Below are 22,054 nucleotides of genomic sequence, written 5' to 3'. Positions count from 1 at the left end.
CTAATTCGAGGGCGTGGTGACGCATTACAATTACGTCTCCGGCATCTTGCGCTGGGACATACTACAAGATACGCCCACAGTAGAGCGCCATAGCGGAAGTGGCTTTACGATGCCGCCATATTACTTGTGGCAAGATAATGGTAATTTACTAAATCATTCTCGGATTGGCCTTTTCATTTAGTAAAAGAGTGAGAATACGCGTTTCAAGGTGTCTAACTTCTCTATTTGTCAATGATAGGCAACGTTATGTGCGCCAGCTGCTTTTGGTTACAGCTCCCAGAATGCATCCTTGTGCACTAGGGTTGACTAAAGCTGGGCATAGACGCAAAGATCTGATTGTACGAATTGAGGATTCGTACGATTTTCGGACTGTGTGTGGAGAGTCCCGACATATTTCGTACGGCGGAGACCTGTTTGGTCGATCAGACAAGTTCAAAGATTTCTGTCAGCTGCCGATAATATCTCTGCATGTATTGCCGATCGTACGATTTTCAGAGGGAGACTGTCACCAGCTTTGGTCTGACATAACTTTTGTACGATTGGTGTCAGGGGCAGAACATCGGCTGATCTGTTCTTTTACTACTTTATTTGATCGGAATGGTTAGTGGCAGGACAGGTGATGGGAAAGTTCGATTTGTACTATGGGATCTTTGCGTCTATGGCCAGATTAAGGGCTTAAATAGTACTAGGGGAATTTCACTGTGGAATTCGCCTCGCAAGTGCTTCAAACATAAAACATGCTATACTAATTTCTAATGCTTAGTAAACGTGTGCTCATATAATTTGTTCTCTCCTTCACAGGTGGCACCAAGCTGACCCCAGTTTTGCATTTTCCCTGTGGAGTTTTGATGAAAAGGTCGTCAAGTACTACAGAAATGCTTCATTTAAAACAATGACACACTGCTTACATAGATACAAAGGTCGACTACCTTCCTTACACTGCAGAATTGTTCAGCCCTGCCTAACTATTAAGTAATTGTTATACCTTGTTACAATTATTATAGAAGAAATGTTACTGTATAAGTATACCCCTTGTCAAGGTACCAACAACCTATAAATCCCCAGTGCCAGGGGTTCCAACAAGCAAGATGATTAAGTTGTTTCAGCAAAATTTAAAATACATTGTCAATATGAAGCAGCAAAAACACAATACCACAACAAAGGCATGGGGGTTATAAGGAGAGAGAGCAGGATTAATAAACTGAGGATTTGGGCCACTGTTGGGGCGGTGTATAAACAGGTTGGCACCGGAGCCTGATGACATCCCGAATGGCTATCATTCTTGTTTGGGGTTGGCTCCTTATATGAAAAATATTCAAGGCTATCTTTATGTATTCTACTTATTAAAGTGATACTAACATTTTTATTTATGATGGGAATGAGTGTATCTATAGTAAAAAAGGGCCGTGTACTTCTTTTTATAGAAGTTGCCCACAACCCACATTCTAGTCCAAGGTTACTCCAGTTCTAAGCAGCTAAACTATGTAGGTTAAATTTGGAAGTCATGCTGGGTTTGGGGGGGGGGGCATCCCCATGTAAAATTTAATGCACACAATTAGCGACTGCTGCATTCATATCCATCCTGGGCTGCATGTTGGACACCCCTGATCTATAGTCAGGAAGAGCCAAAGATCCAGGCCTTGGGCTACTGGCTAGGTGAAGCTATAGATTGTGTGGTGATTTCTGAGAAACAACTGGCAATCTGTAGATTTTGGCACTGTTGTAAGATGCCATAGACTGTAACTATTATTTGGGCCTGTAGGGCCTATTTTAAATCTGAGTCTGGACCTGGTCGCATTCAAGCACTGGATCAAATGAATTAACCTTAAACAGTATCTAGTATAGTTAAATGGATCCTGTCATCGGAATACATGTTTTTTTCCAAACGCATCAATTAATAGTGCTACTCCAGCAGAATTCTGCACTGAAATCCATTTCTCAAAAGAGCAGATTTTTTTATATTCAATTTTGAAATCTGACATAGGGCTAGACATTTTGTCAATTTCCCAGCTGCCCCATGTCATGTGACTTGTGCCTGCACTTTAGGAGAGAAATGCTTTCTGGCATTCTGCTGTTTTTCCTTCTCAATGTAACTGAATGTGTCTCAGTGGGACATGGGTTTTTACTATCGAGTGTTGTTCTTAGATCTACCAGGCAGCTGTTATCTTGTGTTAGGGAGCTGCTATCTGGTTACCTTCCCATTGTTCTTTTGTTTGGCTGCTGGGGGGGGGGTAGGAAAGGGGGTGATGGCACTCCAATTTGCAGTACAGCAGTAAAGAGTGATTGAAGTTTATCAGAGCACAAGTCACAGGACTTGGGGCGGCTGGGAAATTGACAATATGTCTAGCCCCATGTCAGATTTCAAAATTGAATATAAAAAAAATCTGCTCTTTTGAGAAATTGATTTCAGAATTCTGCTGGAGCAGCACTATTAACTGATTCATTTTGAAATTTTCTTTCACCATGACAGTATCCCTTTAAGTCTAAAGCAACTGGACTGTAAACTGCTGAGAGATGTATCAACTAATTGTGCCAACTAAATGTAGCAAATTGCAACAGTTCAGAATCTGCTCCTGGATCACTGAGCTGCCAGACTGAACCCCCAGAGACAGGAGCGTTAAACTTTAAACTTGAATTTTGAAAAAAAAATGTAAAAAATAAAAGATGGAAAGTAATAGGAAAAAGTATTTGTTTATGGTGAATAATCTGAATACAGCTGAACTAAAAAAAAGTGATAGGAAGGTGAACAAGAAAACAGTGGCAAGAAAACAGTGTTTCTGATATTTGATTTAGGGGCACATTCACTTAGGGTCGAATATCGACGGTTAATTAACCCTCGATATTTGCCCGTCGAAGTAAAATCCCCAACCCCAAAGAGGTCATGTCAACCCCATAATAAAAATTTGCCTAATTGAATCAGTGAATCACCAATTTTTCTACAATTGCACACAAAGTTCTTTTGTCACCCATTTTTTTCACAAATAAGTTGGAGCAATAAATATAAAGTGTTTTACATGAGGTGATACCTGGTTTCTTAAATCAAATGATATTTTCAGATGCTTAGGGGCCTTACTAAACTAATCGAATTTAGATTTTATTTACCGCGAATCAAAATATCTGTGGTCTTCCCATTATTTTAAAAGCTCTAAAAATTAGAGATTTACACTATTAAGTATAAATCCACGAAAACCTCTAATGCAAAACTTCGCCAGGTAAACATTATAGAAGTCAATGGGAGCTGTGCTGATCCTATTGGGCCATTTAAAACAATTCAGACTTATTTATTAATGTTTTTTTTCGCTAAGAATTGTCTTAAAAACTTGAATTTGAGAGGTTCATTTAGGTATTCATATTTTTTGTGCATCATTTTCAGTTTGTACTTTTTGTATTAAGATCTTTTAATAAATGTTACAACATTAGAGGTTTTAGAGAAAGTGAGTTTAGTTGTGGTTTTAAAAACCTCTAAAACCACTAAAATCTGACCTTTGATAAATAGGCCTCCATATTTCCTGGAGTAGTACAGGTTTACCACTGGCAACTAATTGCCTTGTGAGCCATTACTTTAAAAACCACTATGTCAGAAGTCAGCCATGATCTTGTGTTAACTCTGGTTGCTGCTAATCAATTAGAACTGAAAGCTTTCTGACCCACAAGTTCTCCATGCTCATTGTCTTGCGATATGGCAAATGCAATTCTTTAAAATTAAATCTAGGCTGATTGAACTTGTGCCCATACCTTTATATAATGTTGTAGAAGAACACATTGATGGCTGGACATTAAAGGAGAACTAAACCCTAAAATCAATATGACTAGAAATGCCATACTTTATATACTGAACTTTTTGAACCAGCCTAAAGGTTCAGCATATCTATAGTAATAATGATCCAGGTGTCACAAGAGTTTTCCATCTTGGCTTTTGTTAGGAGTGTCTAGAACATGCACATGCACAGTAAGCTTAGGGGCCATCACAAATCATGTAGAAGAAAAAGAGGTTTGCCTATCATAAGCTGATACTACAGGGCCGTTTATTAAACTCTCATGCTAATTGTGCTGGTTTTTGATCTGCCATGTACCAATAATCTGAATTATTTACTAATCAGCCTTATATTGTGATGTTTACAGTATATGATATATATTGTGCATCAGTCGCTAAGCTCAGTAACTGAGCATGTGCAGAGCTGTCAACCAACTCCATGTCAAGAGGGAGATAATGATTGGATTTTTTTTGCCTAAATTCCTCTTTATACTAAAGGAGAACATGAAATAAGACCTCAAAAAGGCCTGGGGTTGATCATTATTTGCCTCATTGGTTGACAGCTCTGCATGTGCAGTGAATCAGCAGAAAAGAAGATGGAAAACTACAGGAGGATCTTTGGAGACACAGATTTTTACTGCCAAAGGGCTGGGGTTCCCTTGAGCAGGTGAAAAAGCCCAAAACATAATGTACAATGTTTTTGCCCTACTTCTTCTTTAGTTTTTCTTTAAGTAAATATTAAGTAAATATTTGTCAGTACAGTTGAGTTATTAAAAGCAGTGACCTGCCTCCCAAGGCAAAATCTCTTAATAATTTACTGGTGAAATGTTTTGGCCTTTAGCATGGCAAACTGTGTTGTGAACTTTAAACCAAGGCACACTCTACTGATCTTCAGAGTGGGGCTATTATTATTATTGTGTGCTGATACTTATTCCACAACAGAAATTTTATCACAGTCTTTTTCACATACGTAGAACAGCTGTTACATGTGTCCTCTGCACTCTCTACATTTTTAGAGCAAAGCATTTTCAGGTAAAGCTTATATTGATTTATTAAATGTTATGCTTCCTCTTCTAAAGATTTATTGTTTGTGCAATTAAGTTTGACTCCAATGATTCCTCAACTTACATGCTGGTTTTAACTGACTTGTGTTTTGGGACATACATTGAAGCTTTATTTTTGCATGTTAGTCCACCTTTAACCCTTTAAGGGCCATAGATTCTGTCATAGTTACAAAGTAGTGTGCCAACACGATAGTTTCTCTATTTTTTGGTTGCATTGTAGCCTATGGGAATAACCTGTTGCCTGGCCATGTGTTGTTTTAACTGCGCTCACCAGCATTTAATGAGTTAATGGAATCATTGTAGAGTTGTAGAAGTTAGAATGTGCAATAGCATTCTTGTTTTATAGTAAATTAATCAAGTGATGCCTCTCTGTAGGTATATGTGGTACAGATGGCCAAAGTGTTGCAGCTTCTGCCAATAAAACGTGCTCTGTCCACCAAAATAAGCATTTCATCTAGGAAGATGATGTCTCTGCAGACAGATGCCAAGCAAATATTTTGGAGAGCAGTTTCTGCTGTTCTGCCACCCAGCATGTTAGGGCGAAACCTAGCAGTGAAAGATAATGGTGGCTCCTCTGTTCTGCAATGTGGGGACAAGGAGTTTCCTCTGCACAAAAACCTCTACTTGGTGGGATTTGGAAAAGCTGTGCTTGGAATGGCAGCTGCAGTTGAGAGAATTGTGGGAAATCATCTGCTTCATGGCATAATCAGTATACCCAAAGGGATGGAAGAGACACTTAAACAAGCTGGAAAGAGGTATTGTTCACAGCATCCTAGTTCTCGTGTCTTTGCTTTATTAATTCCTTCCTGCAGTGGAGGGCTGGTAGGTAAAGTAGGTTTAGTGTTCCCTTTAAATTGTCTGGTCCCCCACACAAAGATTAAGGCCAGTGCACACTACAAATTGAGAATAATATGTATAAACACATACAGTGTTCTCTCCAGGCCCATTTTGAAGGGTGAATTGCCCAGTAGTTTTTCCCGCCACCTGACTCAGCTCCGACCCTGTTCCAGCCCTCACATCAACGAGGAATAATCTTACAGAAGCCAGTAGGACTGTGCTTCTTTAAAATATATTTCATTTTCAAATGGCGGAGGCACATATTTATCTACTTATTCCCCACACCTGGATCAACTTTTTTCCCACTTGGCAATATTTTTGTACTTGGAAAAACACTGATATAATTAAGTAGTTATTTGGACCACCCATCTCTTTCCATGCATAGTCTTTTAAAAGTGCACACTAAACATAATTCTTGCACCTGTAATTGCAGTACACCAGTTCCTAGTCTTATGTATAAGTAGGAACACTGCAATGTTATCAAACTCTTTTACTTCATATGAGATTGCAATTCCATTTTATTAACTGGCAGTGCAATGATTGCAGAGAAATGCTCCTGTCTCCAGACTCAAGGATCAGTGTGTTGGAAGGTGCAGAACAAAACATGCCTGACAAAGCAGCACTGAAGGCAGCAGGACAAATACAGAGCCTTGCAGAGAAACTGACAGAGAAAGATGTACTTCTAGTGCTGATCTCGGGTGAGTGAAATACAACTATAAACAAGACAATTATCTTAAAGGATATCATAATGTGACAAGCACAGGCTGGTAGAAAGACAACACAAGGGGGCCGATTCACTAAGCTCGAGTGAACGATTCGAATGAAAAATACTTCGAATTTCGAAGTATTTTTTGGGTACTTCGACCATCGAATGGGCTACTTCGACCTTCGACTATGACCTTCGACTTCGATTCGAACGATTCGAACGAAAAATCTTTCGACTATTCGACCATTCGATAGTCGAAGTACTTTCCCTTTAAAAAAAACTTCGACCCCCTACTTCGGCAGATAAAACCTACCGAAGTCAATGTTAGCCTATGGGGAAGGTCCCCATAGGCTTGCTAAACTTTTTTTGATCGAAGGATTTTCGTTCGATCGTTGGATTAAAATCCTTCGAATCGTTCGATTCGAAGGATTTAATCGTTCGATCGAACGAAAAATCCTTCGATCGATCGAACGAACGTTTAGCGCTAAATCCTTCGACTTCGATATTCGAAGTCGAAGGATTTCAATTCGAGGGTCGAATTTCGAAGTATTTTTTACTTCGAAATTCGACCCTTAGTGAATCTGCCCCTTAGTATATATGGAGAAGGGAAGACTGAAATAAAAATTAATAAACAGTGGCTCAGTAGGTATGGGATATTTTAGAAAAACTATTTACCAAATTGCACAAATGCCAAAGTTATAGCAACCAAAAAGTGCAAGGAATAAAATGAGTTGCTGTTTGTTTGCCATCTGTTATGTTTAGAATATTCATCTTAGGATGGTTACTCTCATGTCATTTTATGTTTCTTGATCTGTTCGTAAATGTTTTGCCATATTTGATACTAAAATATTTATTTTAATTTGTCTCTCTTCCTCTTAGGTGGAGGCTCGGCACTCTTGCCTGCACCAGTTCCTCCTCTTACATTACAGGATAAGCAAATAGTAACAAAACAGCTGGCTATGAAGGGAGCAACCATACATGAGTTAAACACACTGCGCAGGGCCCTGTCACAGCTAAAAGGTGGTGGGCTTGCCAACATAGCATACCCAGCCCAGGTCGGTACATGGGTCTGTTTAAAGGAAAATCATACTTCTCTCTTAGGGGGTTATTTATCAATTTTTATACCTCGAATTAACTCACAACACGAATGGAAAAGACTTGATTCTGCGAGTTTGAGTTGCAAAACGCGTCGAGTTTTCGGGCAAAAACCTACAAAAAAAACTAGAACATTATGCAAGCTTTTAACATCTTCAAATGGTTCAATGGACCTCTGCCATTGACTCCTACATGACCTTGACTGGTTTAAGATGGTGTATTTTCTACTACCCTAGCTACTTACAGGGTCTGGCTATGATAACTCTCGAAAAAAGTATTTTTTTGAAAAATTTTAGTTTTTTTTTAAACCTGTAATTGTTTTAACCAAAAAAAAAAATAACCTTGAAAACTTGAAATTTTCATGGAAAACACAACTCGAACCTTAACCCATAAGTGCTTTAGTAAACAAAAATAATACAAAGAGGTATTCTTCAATGACAAAATACTGCTCAGCAGAACTGTGTTATGTGGGCATTTTGTATTTTGCTATGACTGCACCATGATCAGTGTCGGACTGGCCCACCAGGATACCAGGAAAACTCCCGGTGGGCCCAGGTGTCAGTGGGCCCTCATGCTGCTAAACATTTAGCCTATTTCATGGCCATTCTCTATTTCTATGAGAACAAAAAGGCCAAATAGATGGAATAATAGATTATAGTATTATAGTATGTAAAGAAAAAAGACTGGGAGAATAGAGGTTGAGTGAGGAGAGAAGAATAATAGTTCTGAGAATGGGCCCCTGGTTTACGGTTTTTGGGCTGGCCTCTGATCTAAGGTTTTTGGGTGGGCCCCTGGTGTCCCAGTCCGACACTGACCATGATGCATTCAATGTGGTTTGTAAAGTTTATTATTTTTTGCATTAGGTTCTAGATTCATTCTGTACGAGAAAAGTTATGTATAAGAAAACTGCAGAGCACTATTTAAGTTAATGTAGTAAGTAAAATTAATTTGGGTTATTAAAAGGAGATATCGGGATTGATAATAGACATATCTAGTTATGATGAATTTAAAAATATATATATATATATTGGCGAAAGGTGCAGGGGCTGTGCTTTTGGCTGTTTATGTAAGTTTACCGTAATTCTTGTGCCTAATAGGCATTCTTCTGTCAGTCTTTAACCATGTGTTTATACTGATTTAGGTGGAGTCAAAATAAAAGTCAGTCTATGTAGGGCAGGCTGAGACAGTCTAATTCATCTCAGTGCATGGATTTCTAGATCTGTGCATTTCATTTATCAGAAATATTGTTTAATTTTGCTTGGGAAAGGAGAATGCATGCTAACCTCAAAGCAGCACCTTAATATTACTTTGAGCTTGTAGAGGTTAACATACGCATTCTCCTTTTAGGGTTTATGTCTGACTTTTTATGCTCGCTGTTTACAATTATCAGTTGCCCAACTTGTTGCCATACCTTCAGTGCAACTATTCATTAGGCCATGTTCCTATTTTATATTATTGTGATTTTAGATTGACAAGTAGATTGACTTACATATTCTGTTTTCCTACAGGTGCTCAGCTTGATTTTGTCTGATGTAATAGGAGATGACCTTGATATCATAGCAAGTGGCCCCACAGTTCCCTGCACACACAATAAGCAAGACTGTCTACATATACTAAGCAAGTACAACTTAAGAGAGTCTGTGCCAGGGGCAGTGGAATTGGCATTGCTCAACTTGCCACAAGTACAACTGAACAAAGATTTTAGCCATGTCTATAACATTCTCATTGGTTCCAACCTTATTGCACTGCAAGAAGCCAAGGAGAAATCCACAGAACTAGGTTATCATACACTACTCATGTCTACTTCTTTTAATGGTGATGTAAGGAAAGTAGGATACTTTTTTGGGTGCCTTGCTCAGGTAATTTGCTCCATACTGACACATAACCCAGAGGAAGCTCTGCAGGAGCAAGAGCTCCTAGCTTTGGCCAATGATCTTTCTATAACTGACTTATACATTGCAGATAATTTGCAGTCATTAAGAGAATCTGGTAATGTACAATCAGTTTGTATCCTGTGTGGAGGGGAGACAACAGTGCTTGTACAGGGAAAAGGCAAAGGAGGTAGAAACCAGGAACTGACTCTGAGAGTGGCACAAGAATGGCACAAGTCTCCATTTCGCTTAAATGGCTGTGACGTTTTGTTTTTGAGTGGTGGCACAGATGGGCAAGATGGACCCACAGAAGCAGCGGGCGCTTATGCTTACCCAGCACTGGTGAGGCATGCTCAGCAGAGCGGACTTGATGCAGAATGCTTTTTAACGCGCAGCGACTCTCACACCTTTTTTTCTCAGTTTCAAGATGGCAAATATCTTCTTAATACTGGTTTGACTGGGACAAATGTGATGGATGTCCAAGTGCTTTTGATAAGGCGAGCAACAGATAGACAGTGAAATCAGCACTGCCTGGAATACTAATTTTAAATGAAAATCAATAGACATTTAGTTTTAGAATCGTGATGTCCTGCTATGGGTTTTATCCCAATAATTATGTGATCACATGTAAATATACCTTAATAAACTGTATATATATATATATATATAAGCCTTCATTGTTGCATAAAATCTTACCTGAAATATGCCCAAAATGTTGATATTTTATGATTATTCATTTACAGTTTTCTTTCTTGTCTGTTTTGCCTTTGGGGTACACCAATCTCACTCCTGCCCCCCCCCCACACACAAGGGGCAAAGGAGTCTAAAGATAACTGCTTTGCTGTTCATAATGTGTAACTCTTGACTACTTGTTTATATTTCTGAAAAAAATACAAATCTTCAATAAAAAGAGAGAGTTAAAAAAAATTATATATATATATATATATATATATATATATATATATATATATATATATATATATATATACTTCTTCAATAAAAAGAGAGAGTTAAAAAAAAATTATATATATATATATACTTCCCCCAAATCCCAGCACTCACGATAAATCTCCTCTGGTTGCCTGGGTGCATGCCACGTGAAACTTCATACGATCCTCTCCAAAGGAAGCCGCAGTACTCAGGACTTATTGTAAAGTAATACTTTTATTGAACACACTAACATTTCGGCTGCAACATCAGCCTTTATATATATATATATATATATATATATATATATATATATATATATATATATATATATATATATATATATATATCCACTCTTATCTTTATCAGACCTGTGCATGTTACACACTCATTGATGCTCACAGGAGAGACAGCTAGTATGCTGACTCACAAGCATCATACATATTGTTTCATGATCACGGGGTGCAACCTATAACATTAATGGTCAGGCAAATCATGGCAATTTACATGTGCCAACCAATACCTTAAGATGGCCTTACTCCCAGCCCCTCCGATTCCTTCTGTTGGCTACATACTTCAGTGTGCCAGCCTATATTTATATTCTAATATATGGCACCACATTTGGGCTCCTCATAGATTCTCTGGTCTGTGGTTCAACGTATGTCCTAACAATCCCTGCCTAGAACCAGAGTGGAAAGGGCAGCCAATCAGTGTTCACAGAAACAGAGCCATATTAAAAAAATCTCCCAGGCTGCTACTGAAACACTTGTGACTGTACCTTGCCTGTGAAAATTGGTGAAGGGAGGCGGCGGATCGAGCACCAAATACTTCTCTGCACACAGGAGAAAATGGGATCTAGCTATCTGTCAGACGTGTTACTGGCTGCTCACACACCAAATAGGGGTTTCCTGGCATAAAATGGTGGTGAATGTAGTTGTATCTGCTGCACAGCCGGGAAAAGCAGAGATGCCAATCAGAGTGGAAGGGCTAACTGGTGATAGCAATTTTGAAAGATGAAATGCAACACTTGGGGGCATATTCCATATTTTCTTTTATAGGTGTAGATCACAATGGTAAAAACGTGTTCTTAACATGCTGTCCCCTTTAAACAAGAGCTGCAGTTTTATCCAATGCTATTGGCCCTGTTATTTTAAAGATCTTCCATTATACTCGCCACATTGTACAATTATTTATTTACTACAGAGGTGCTGACATTTTAAAAGATGGTATTATGATGGGGACTTTGATATTAAGATCCATGGGGACAGTGACATATACATCACTGTGGAATAATAATAAAGGATAAATATTGTTTTAACCAGAGTGCAACCAGGCACAGATTGGGATTTCAAATAGGCCCTGGCATTTCAAATACAAAGAGGCACAAACAGCCCCCCACTGGCCCACTAAATAGTGACTGTCTCTGGCATCTTACAGCAGCCCCTCTGGCATTTGTCAGAATCCACAGATTGCCAGTCTTGGCTTGGGTGCAACACTGCAAAACCAACAAAATATGTGACATGCAACACCAGTGGGGGGGAATTCACAAAAGTGGAGATAGCCCATTTTTGGAGTAAAAGTGGTGGTAAACTGGTGTAAAATACTTTCTCCATATTCACAAACAGAATTCCGACTCAACCACCACTGTTTTTATTTTAGTGAAAGAAAGACAGTTTACAGACACTTTTATGAATTTGTCTGTTAAACGGCAATATTAGCAATTTGAGTGACTATATTATCTAAAGGAAAAGTAAAGCCTCGCAGGCAGCAATTAGACATTAGACCTAAGATATTAAAACATATTTCTGATACGAATCCCTATATTATGCAAAATAGCATTTTTGTATTAAGACCCTTATATCTTGTTACAGAAGTGGAATTACACAAACATGTAGGCAGATTTAGATAGCCCATGTTATCCTGAAAAAAATTATGTATAATTTGTCAAAAATGCCAATTTAATGGCTGACTGACAGGTTTTGTAAGAGCTTAAGACAAATTTAGAAAAAAATGTCGTGCAAAAATCAAAATCTCCATTTATCTCCATTTTTATTTTGTCTAGGTATCACCACTTTTGTGAATTCCCCCCAGGTGTCTTCTGTACCACTAGGGTGTTACACCAGTGCATACAGCAGCCTTATAAGATGGCATAAAGCTACAGGTACCTCTCAAAGGCTTTACTTGCCCTTCACAAATGACTGAGCTGTAGCAATATTTCAAAATTGGAAATGGCTGACTGACAGGTTTAGTAAGAGCTAAAGACAAATTCAGAAAAAAATGTCGTGCAAAAATCAAAATCTCCATTTATCTCTATTTTTATTTTGTCTCGGTATCACCACTTTTGTGAATTCCCCCCAGGTGTCTTCTGTACCACTAGGGTGTTACACCAGTGCATACAGCAGCCTTATAAGATGGCATAATGCTACAGGTACCTCTCAAAGGCTTTACTTGCCCTTCAAAAATGACTGAGCTGTAGCAATATTGGAAAACAAAAAAATGTGTTGTCTGTTAGTTGTATAGCACTTTCCATATAATGTTTATTCTTTTGCATCAATATCTTCCAAAAAGTCTGCTGTATTTGGATGTAATCAGGACCAGAATCAGAGAAAACAGGGCTACAGTATCTCTCTATGTACAGTATAGAGAGATTAGACCCAAGGGTTTATATTTATCAAAAAGTGAAGTTAGAGGTCACCACTGTCCTCTAGAGTGAAATTCCACCACTCTCCATTCATTTCTGTGGGATTTTTAAAAGAGTGTTTATCAATGGGTGAAAGTGAATGTTCAACCTTTGATAAATACGCCTTTCAAAATCCCATAGAAATGAATGGAGAGTGGCGGAATTTCGCTCTTGCGGACTGTGACGATCTCTAACTTCATTCTTTGATAAATATACCCTAAGGAGCGTAACTGCATAAATCAGGGATGTCCAAACTGGAGCTCTCCAGCTGAATGCTTTTAGTTGCAGATTAACACAAAGGCTGCAGTTTGGGCATACCTATGTATATTATGTAAATAAGTCACTGTTCCACAACAGTACCTTAAATATGTATGCAGGGTCGGACTGGGGGGACCGGGGCCCACCGGGACTGCTGGTCCAGGGCCCCCCGCCCCCCTACTGCGCCGCTCGAACGCCGCCATGCGCATGCGCGAGCGCACTTCTCGACGCGCAAGCGCCGATGCGCATGCGCAAGCGGTGATGCCATGCGCATCGCCGAAAACTTTTAAAAAATTTTTATACTATTAGAGGGGGTCTGGCCCGGCGGGGGCCCACGAGGGTCGGGGCCCACCGGGTTTTTTCCCGGTGTCCCGCCGGGCCAGTCCGACACTGTATGTATGTGTATGTTACTGCCAGCTCAATTGACTTCTCTGACACAGTCCTGGGTTAGTGAGGGCCAGACTGAAATTGTGGAAACCTCTGATTCAAAATTTCCTTCTCTGTACTTTAAAGGGGTTGTTGACCTTTTAGTATAATTTAGGGAGCTATATTATATTAATATAGCTCACAACTTGGTTGGTTAAATATAACCACAATTTTGGTTTGGACAAACTTGGTCCTGTGGATCCGTTTGAGTGCTCTATTCTTTCCAAATATCTATTTCATTTTTTTATTATTTGTAGTTTTTGAGTTATTCAGCAGCTCTCCAGTTTGCAGTGTCAGCAATCTAGTTGCTAGGGTACGAATTACCCTAGCAACCATGCATTGATTTGAATAAGAATATGGAATATGACTAGGGGAGGGTCAGATCAGAAAGAGGAGTAATAAAAAGTAGCAATAACAATACATGTGTAACTTTAGAGAGGATTTGTTTTTAGATGGGGTCAGAGACCCCCCTTTGAATGCTAGAAAGAGTCAGGAAAAGAAGGCAAATAATTCATAAATTATAAATAATAAAGACCAATTGAAAATTTTCTGAGGATTGGCCTTTAATGGCAGGGCCTATTTTGAATCTCAATGCAGACATAAGAGAAGGCAGTTTTTGTTTTTCAGCTAGTTTTCTGTCACAGACAGTCCCATGGGTAAATCAATAAAAGAGCAGTACTTTTCCACAAGCTACAGTCATGTGTCTACCGCTTGGGGGCAGCACCCTTAGCATGTAGAACTTCCCGTGATAGGACGCGACCAATTTTCAGGAGAGGGGGGGTTTGACGTAATTAGGGCTGAGTTTAGCGCAGCGCCACCTTCTTCTGCAACCGTATGGTACCGCCTTGGCAACGCAAAGCGTCATGTTGCCTAGCAATGAAGCAGCGCTAGCGAGAAAGGTAACGCGACGGCTCTCTATAAAAACTTTCTATTTGTACTTTTTACTGACACATTTGTTTAATATGTAAGCGTACCGTATATCATGTCTGTTTTGCAGCTACAGTGTGATCTGCTTGTGTAGTACATTAGCCTCAATAGCCTTAACTGCTGATCTTTCTCTGTTTCTCATATACAGGAGGAGGAGGTAAATCATGTGCAATCTCTGTCAGAGAGCTTTTCTGGGTGACAGCAGGGGCAGCTTGGGAGAAAAGGCTTTGGCCACAATACAGATAATATTGAGGATTGAACATTATATATTTTAACGGGGCAGGAATGTTAGAATGACCAGGAGTTGCCAAGTTGTTATTGATTACACTTGTTACCTATTACTTTCCTTGCCAGATTCTCCCTTTCTTTATAAAATGCACCAGCCAGAGCCAATGGCAAATTTAAAATCTTCACATCCTAGGCTAGGCCACCTCTTGCCGCCCACTCGCCATTACCCACCAAAGCCAAACCCAAGACCACCTACCACATCCAGCTCTGGAACAGTCTGTACTTTATATTGTGTGTCGATCCCTAAGCTCAGTAAGTGACAGCAGCACTGAGCATGTGCAGTGAATCAGCAGAAAAGAAGATGGGGAGCTACTGGGGCATCTTTGGAGACACAGATCTTTACTGCTAAAGGGCTGTGGTTGCCTTGGGCTGGTACAGAAGCACAAACATAATGTACAACATTTCTAGCCTACTTCTTTAGTTAAGCTTTAGTTCTCCTTTAATAATCTTGACCTGACCTGCATGTTGCACTAGCTAAAAAAGAAAAATGAAGGCAGACTGAGGACAGGAGATTTGACAAGTAGCGCTGTACCCGCTGTGGATCTGTAGCAATATGGCCACCCCTTAGAATTTGCCACTAGTGCCACTAGTGCTAGCCTTGGGCACTGGAGCGCCATATCATCATCTTGTTGTGGTGCCTCAAGCATCCCTAGCTTCAGTAGAAACAGGACCTGTGTGGTACACTGGACAAGATGGTGGCATAGCTCTCTGCAGACAGTACCCTGGTCTTGTTAATTATTTGAAAAAGGGAGCACCAACCTGGGGTATTAGTTAAGAGACTAGAATTACTGTGGGTGCCTTGGCACAAAAACAACTTGGTACCTTCTGGTGAGTTTACCTTTCCTTCTACTTTAAGTGAAATGATCAGGTTTGTCAAACTTTTGCCCTCAAGGTCAGCATCCCTCAATTTGAGTCCAGTAAAAACTATTTTTTTCTTTATAGATATAGGATGAATCGCTCAAGTGAAGATCCCCTGCAGTCTCTAGGAAGAAGTTCTTTCCAGATACACAATGGAATTCCCCCGCATCCTCCACCTCATGCTCAGGGCTCTTCGGGGCAATGCCTGCCTCCTCGGAAATATCCAGCTATGAAACAAAGAGGCTTCTACTCTGATATCTTGACAAATACTGCATCAGCCCTGCTCCGGGTGGGTTTTGATTTGTCTCCCAATACTAATTCAGATATTTTGAATAAGTATCTTTGGACAGCACCTCTCGCCATTTAGCTATCTAGTAGCTGCCCCTGTGCATGGAAATGTAGTAGAAGTAAAAGTAAAAAATAAACCAGCACCAAGGGTCTTAATGTGAAAAAAATATTTGTATTAATTACATGATATGTAGTAGTACAAGACGAAACAGCACCACCTTCTTTTTAGAAATTAAAACGCCTTTATTGGAACCCTTTAGGGCATTACAGCAACGTTTCGGGTCACACCTGACCCTTTGTCAAGCTTAACTGACATTTTACAACACACCAATTTATACCCCCACCTCTCCACCTAGTGGTTGATACATAACATGTGATAGGTAACATATTAACCTTTTAAATATCTAACAATGTTTCCAACATATTAACCTTTTTAAATATCCAACACTGTTTCCAATAATGCAAAAGATAACACGATTCATGTGTAGCAAATCTGTGAAAAAAATATACAAAGTAGAGACATAAAAATTATTAAAATATTTTGTATAAAGATAGTTTTATCTAAAAATAGGTTTCAGATCATATTCTTTGTTTAAACCTAGAGGGGCTAATGTTTCGAATTTCCTAATCCAGGAAGCCTCCTTGAATAGTAACTCCTTGAGTCTATCACCCCCTCTACGTTTTGGTTCTACTACCTCAATGATCTGAAACCGCAATTGGTTCACATTATGTCCCAATGCATTAAAATGACCCGCAACTGCCTGCTCCTTTTTGCCAGTCCTAATCGCCGACTTATGTTCACGAATACGTTCCCGGACGGTTCTAGTTGTCTGGCCCACATACGCAAGCCCACATGGGCATTTGATAACATACACCGCGTAGGTGGAACTACAAGTGAACCACCCGGGAATCTGAATTGGATTACCCTTCCTTGGATGGTATAGAAATTCGCCTTTTTGGACATTGGAGCAGCAGTTGCAGTCAAGACATGGAAAAGTTCCTTTTTTATTCCCATATTTCAAATCTACATTTTTCGTGCTCAAGTCAGATTTAACTAGTACTGAACCTAGATTCCTCCCTTTCTTATAGGCAATAACCGGGGGTCTCTTAAAGGCTTCAATTTGAGGAAAATTGTCTTTTAAAAGAGACCAATGGCCTCTTAAAATTTTTGCTATATGTCTACTTAAGACATTGTAGCGTGTCACAAATGCTACATGATTGCCAGTTTTTTTCTCTTTCTTTTCAAACATATCCACCCTACTTCTTGTTTTCATATCAGCACATTGTTTTTTCAAGAGGTCTTTTGGATATCCCCTTACTTGAAATTTCTGGCACATTTCTGATAGTCTCACTTCTACTTTATCATCCGCCGTAACTATCCGTTTGACCCTTGCCAACTGTGATTTGGGTAGAGCCTTTTTCAGCTGCGGCGGGTGAAAAGAGTTGAAATGTAGTAAAAGGTTACGATCTGTTGGTTTTACATATAAATCAGTGAGTAATCTGTTGTTTTGTTTATACACGAGCGTGTCTAGAAAGGGGATCTCAGTTTGACTAGAGTTCAGTGTAAATCTGATTTGACCAAGAGCATTATTAATTTCCGAAACAAATGCCTCAAGGGTCCAATGGGGCCCCGTCCATAGCGCAAACACATCATCGATGTACCGAATCCACATCGTACAGTAATTTTTATATAAATTATTCGTATATACGAATCTTTTCTCAAATTGATTCATGAATATGTTTGCGTAGGAGGGGGCCACATTGGACCCCATTGCTGTACCTTTGATTTGCATAAAGAATTCCTCCTCAAATGAAAAATAGTTAATATGATATGTACAACCGATGTTTCGGTCCCACTTGGGACCTTTTTCAAGGTGCAAATACATACAGATCAAACATTTAAATTACCTCCCCAACATCACGTGACGTAAATTTAACTCTTATATGGCTGGAAACCAGCTAAAGTGCTAAAAAAAATTATTCTGAAAATATTTTTTTTAATTATGTCACTATGGTTCATTAAGTTATTGAACTAAAATTATTTATTGAAATTTTTAGATACATTAGCACTTTAGCTGGTTTCCAGCCATATAAGAGTTAAATTAACACATGATGTCACAGTCACGTGATGTGGGGGAGGCTATTTAAATGTTTGATCTGTATGTATTTGCACCTTGAAAAAGGTCCCAATGGGACCGAAATGTCAGTTATACATACCATGTAATTAATACAAATATTTTTTTCACATTAAGACCCTTGGTGCTGGATTATTTTTTTACATATACTATATATATATATATATATATATATATATATATATATATATATATATATATATATATATATATATATACACACACACACATAAATAATGGTTCATATGCTAATGTAAAAGTGTTGCCCAACATACACAACACCCATCCTTGATTCTCTTTTTAGAAGACTCCTTAATGATACATACGCCTCTCCTAATGATAGTTAAATCTGAAAATGTATAAACATTCTGCAAGAGAATTTGGATTATGGCTGTATAGCTACCCCTTTAGCTGTTCGGCCTGCATTATCAGGCAAATGCCATAAAGGTGTTACATACCATTTTAACAGTAATTTCTTTGGGCATTTTATAATTGTGTATCCCTCACTTTGTGTGTGACTATTATTCATTACACATCACAATACACTCACAATTTTTAACATTTGTGATTTTTAGGATGTGAATGCAGGTCCTCGTGTGCAGCCAGACCTACTTAGACAAGCTGATCAGGAACACAATACACCAAAAGGTAAGTCTGTCTATAGATTTTGTACAGCACTACATGCAGTGTTCCTGCTTGTTGAAATATGCCAAGACCCTTGTAAAGAAGTCCACAATGAGAATAGATAGGCTTAAAGGACACCTATCATAGTGAAATTATTTCCCCCACAGGAGGTGCAGGCTAAGAGAGCCCACTCTGGATTGGGGGTAACAATGCTCCTTGCATTCTATCAATATCAATACACAATTTATTTGTGTATAGACCACTTACTTTTTCTTTTGGGTGCATTCAACTCCTCAGGCTACTTCCAGGCCACTCATCATACACGATTTCCCATAGGGAGGAAGCACACCAGAAACTCGGCAATGCCTTTAAATAATTTATTTCAGCCTGAAATAAATGATTTAAAAGCATTGCTGAAGTTTCTGGTGTGCTTCTTCTCTATGGGAAACCTTGTAAGAGCTCTGAAGGGAGCTCCTGGTGCAGGTCGTAATACACATGTGCACAATGAGCAAGTCTCCTGGCTCACTCATTATGTGTGTGATTCCAAATTCTATATCACACTCGTGCATATTAAAGGGATTACTTAGCAAAGGTTGAGTTGTGTTTTTCCCAAAAAAGTTTTTCAAGGGTAGTTTCAGTAAAAACTCAACATTTTCAGTATAAAAAAATCCGAAAATACTCCTGCTAAAACCTCGAGATCATGTAGAAGTCAATGGTAGAGGTCCCCTGAACATTTTGAAGATGTTTGTAGCCTTTTTTCCATTAATTTGAGTTCTTTACATTTAAGTTTTTTCATAAATAAGCAAACATTCGAGTTGTGAGTTTATTCAAGGTAGAAAAAAACCTCACAGACCTCACAAACGCTACCTTTGATAAATAACCCCCTAAGTGAACTGGGTCATTTCTCATTATTCACATGTTTAGAATCTCAAGATGGCTGCATGGTTGGAGCATTTTGTGGCAGAAGTGTATTTTCTATTCCATTTTCACGTATGCTATAGAATATTATTATTGTATGGTAATCATCTACTAATTATAAACCCAGTATTAGATTTTTAAATATATTTTAAAATGCATGCACTAACCCCAGGTTTCATAATTTTGGTTGGTGAATGCACCAAGATGAATTATTTTACATGCATTTCTTTATAAGAAAGTTCCAGGTAAACCTTTTATATTATTGGTGTTACATGGGCTGGTCAGTTAACTCTCCAAAATAGGCTAATGCTTTTTAATACCATTGTATTAAAATATGGCCCCTTGTTTATCACAGAGCTTTATGGTACTATCGAAATTAAATGGGATTATGAAGACATGGAAAGAATGAGATAACAGAAAACAATGATAAATACAGTCAATAGTATCTAACCCTCACACCAGCTTTGTCTAGAATATGATAGTTTCAGACTTTTTGGGTGCAGGGCCACATTTTGTCAGGGCCCCTTTAGATCATGACTCTCCATATTGATACATACTTAGGATAGGATACTGATATATATATATATATAGAGAGAGAGAGAGAGAGAGAGAGAGAGAGAGAGAGAGATATAGCTATATCGCTATAGATATACTGCTATAGTTTCAGGGATATTCAAGGCAGCATTTAAGCACTCAATACAAATTACCACTAATTGGTTTTAAAGGGATTATTTTAAATAACAGATTTCTGTGCAGAATTCTGCTGGAGGAGCACTATTAACTGATGTGTTTAGAAAAACAGCTCACCCCTGCACATAACAAGGTTATACATACAGTCAAACCTAGATTTTATGTTTACGGATTTTACGTTTTCCTGGAACTCACTAGATTGTATTGTGGTCCCACACAAACTAATCTTGTTTTTCAATCCTGGATTTTACCATTTTTTCCCTGGTCCCCTGCAGTCTGGGGACCATGGAGGTTTGACTGCATGAGCACCCCAAATATTCTTCTGACTAGCTTTTAGGATGGCCGTGTCAGCTCAAAACAAGGTTATAGATATAGAAACAATGGCAGTACATCTACCCTACTGTAGTTTCTGCAATATCCATTACAACAACAACATTTACCCTTAATCTCACACTATTTGTCATTCAGGCTGCCTTTGATCTAAAATAAGGTTATCATACATACATTTCTAATGCAATCAGGCATAAGCCTATGTGGTTGCACCTATTTTAGGGATGCCCGAGTAGACCCATTATATAATTTTCTCTTCTGGGTTTCTGTGTAATGATATATTAGATATGAAGTTTGAGTAACAATAAATTGCATACATTTGTAACAGCAGACTTTTTATTTTAGTTACAGGTTTTCAAATGCCTTCAAGTTTCCGGTCATACATAGACAAGCAGGTTATTGGTCCCACAACTGAAGTGCTTGTGAAATCAGACTTTGCAAAATGTGGATATGAGCCAAAAGTACAACTTCCCTTCCTGGTGGCACCAGGACAATGCCCTCGTAAAATTGAGTTGGAAAGGTGAGTTATGGTCAGAATAGACTTTAAAATAGCTCATCCCTTGATGGATGTACTTACAGTAACTAAAATATCTTTGGGGGCAGATCTGTCATAGAAATACAGGAAATACAGTGTTCTTCCCAGAAATAAAAATAAATACAAGCCTCCCATAGTAAAATACACATTGTTACTAAAGTTGATGAGACTGTGTGTTTCCTTAAGTACAGTGCACAGTCCTACAAACTTCTGTATAAAAATGTCTTTATGCTCACTCGATGTGGGAATGAAATGTAGCTGGGCGTCGGTGGAAAACAACAGGTAATCCGCCCGCAGTGTTGGACTGGGCTGGCAGGATGCCAGGAAAAAACCTGGTGGGCCCCGCCGACCCAGACCCGCTCCACAGTGACTGACCTCCTTCCCAGAGTCTGACCTGCTCGCTCCTCCCCCTCCGCCCGTTCGCATCAAGATGAGCAGGTACGTGCTGGTGAGCGGTGCAGGAGAGGGACAGAGGGGGGTTTGCGACTGGGACCCTCCAGGGGTGTGGGGGCCCTGATGTGGCAGCCCTGGTCTTGGTGGTGCATTCTCATTTTTTAAAATATTTTTAATACTAACCACCATGGACATTTTGAGAGTTTTGTACTGTTTACACAGGTAGAGTCCATTAACTAAAATTGTGATTGTAGCTTCTTATTCTACAGAATGTCTGTAAGGTGTTATGGTTCTTCAAATTAAATGATTTTGTTATTAATGTACGTTTTACATGTGGAACTTGTAAATGAAGTTGTAAAAAAGGTGAATGTAAAAATTTGTGTAATTTGTGTAATTAGTGTAAATTCAATGTAAGTGGAGCATAATGTTGAATTCTTAAAAGTTGCTATA

General features: G+C 38.9%; 2 protein-coding genes across 5 annotated transcripts in view; both read left to right on the top strand.

The window, feature by feature from the left end:
- The first annotated feature begins 80 nt into the window (after positions 1-80).
- Positions 81-10,033, top strand: glyctk.L (glycerate kinase L homeolog). Of its 4 annotated transcripts, none has more exons than XM_018258995.2 (6): positions 81-140; positions 802-920; positions 5,194-5,573; positions 6,202-6,353; positions 7,241-7,416; positions 8,965-10,033. In XM_018258995.2, the coding sequence occupies exons 3-6, from the start codon at positions 5,209-5,211 to the stop codon at positions 9,844-9,846; spliced, it is 1,575 nt and encodes a 524-aa protein (XP_018114484.1). In that variant the 5' UTR covers positions 81-140; positions 802-920; positions 5,194-5,208; the 3' UTR covers positions 9,847-10,033. The 4 variants fall into 4 exon arrangements, with proteins under 4 accessions (XP_018114484.1, XP_018114483.1, XP_018114485.1 ...); XM_018258994.2 differs by having other exon boundaries at positions 802-972; XM_018258996.2 differs by lacking the exon at positions 81-140 and having other exon boundaries at positions 802-856.
- Positions 10,034-14,430: 4,397 nt separating this feature from the next.
- dnah1.L (dynein axonemal heavy chain 1 L homeolog) overlaps positions 14,431-22,054 on the top strand; it is an 83,967-nt gene continuing 76,343 nt past the window's right edge. The window contains exons 1-4 of the mRNA XM_018258993.2: positions 14,431-14,517; positions 15,776-15,980; positions 18,690-18,762; positions 21,022-21,196. Of these exons, the coding sequence (XP_018114482.1) occupies positions 15,783-15,980; positions 18,690-18,762; positions 21,022-21,196 (446 nt within the window). The 5' untranslated portion in view covers positions 14,431-14,517; positions 15,776-15,782. The remainder of the gene's footprint in view (positions 14,518-15,775; positions 15,981-18,689; positions 18,763-21,021; positions 21,197-22,054) is intronic.

This window comes from Xenopus laevis, chromosome 4L (genome assembly GCF_017654675.1).
Source record: "Xenopus laevis strain J_2021 chromosome 4L, Xenopus_laevis_v10.1, whole genome shotgun sequence".
In the NCBI taxonomy this organism is placed as follows: Eukaryota; Metazoa; Chordata; class Amphibia; order Anura; family Pipidae; genus Xenopus; species Xenopus laevis.
The sequence above is the reverse complement of the archived record's forward strand: the minus strand, read 5'-3'. Positions and strand labels throughout refer to the sequence as shown.

Excerpts from the sequence above, each read along its gene's own strand:
- glyctk.L (XM_018258995.2), top strand. The coding sequence starts at position 5,209 with ATGGCCAAAGTGTTGCAGCTTCTGCCAATAAAACGTGCTCTGTCCACC. Across the intron at positions 5,574-6,201 it reads CTTAAACAAGCTGGAAAGAG|AGAAATGCTCCTGTCTCCAG; the intron begins GTATTGTTCACA and ends CAATGATTGCAG. Across the intron at positions 6,354-7,240 it reads ACTTCTAGTGCTGATCTCGG|GTGGAGGCTCGGCACTCTTG; the intron begins GTGAGTGAAATA and ends TCTTCCTCTTAG.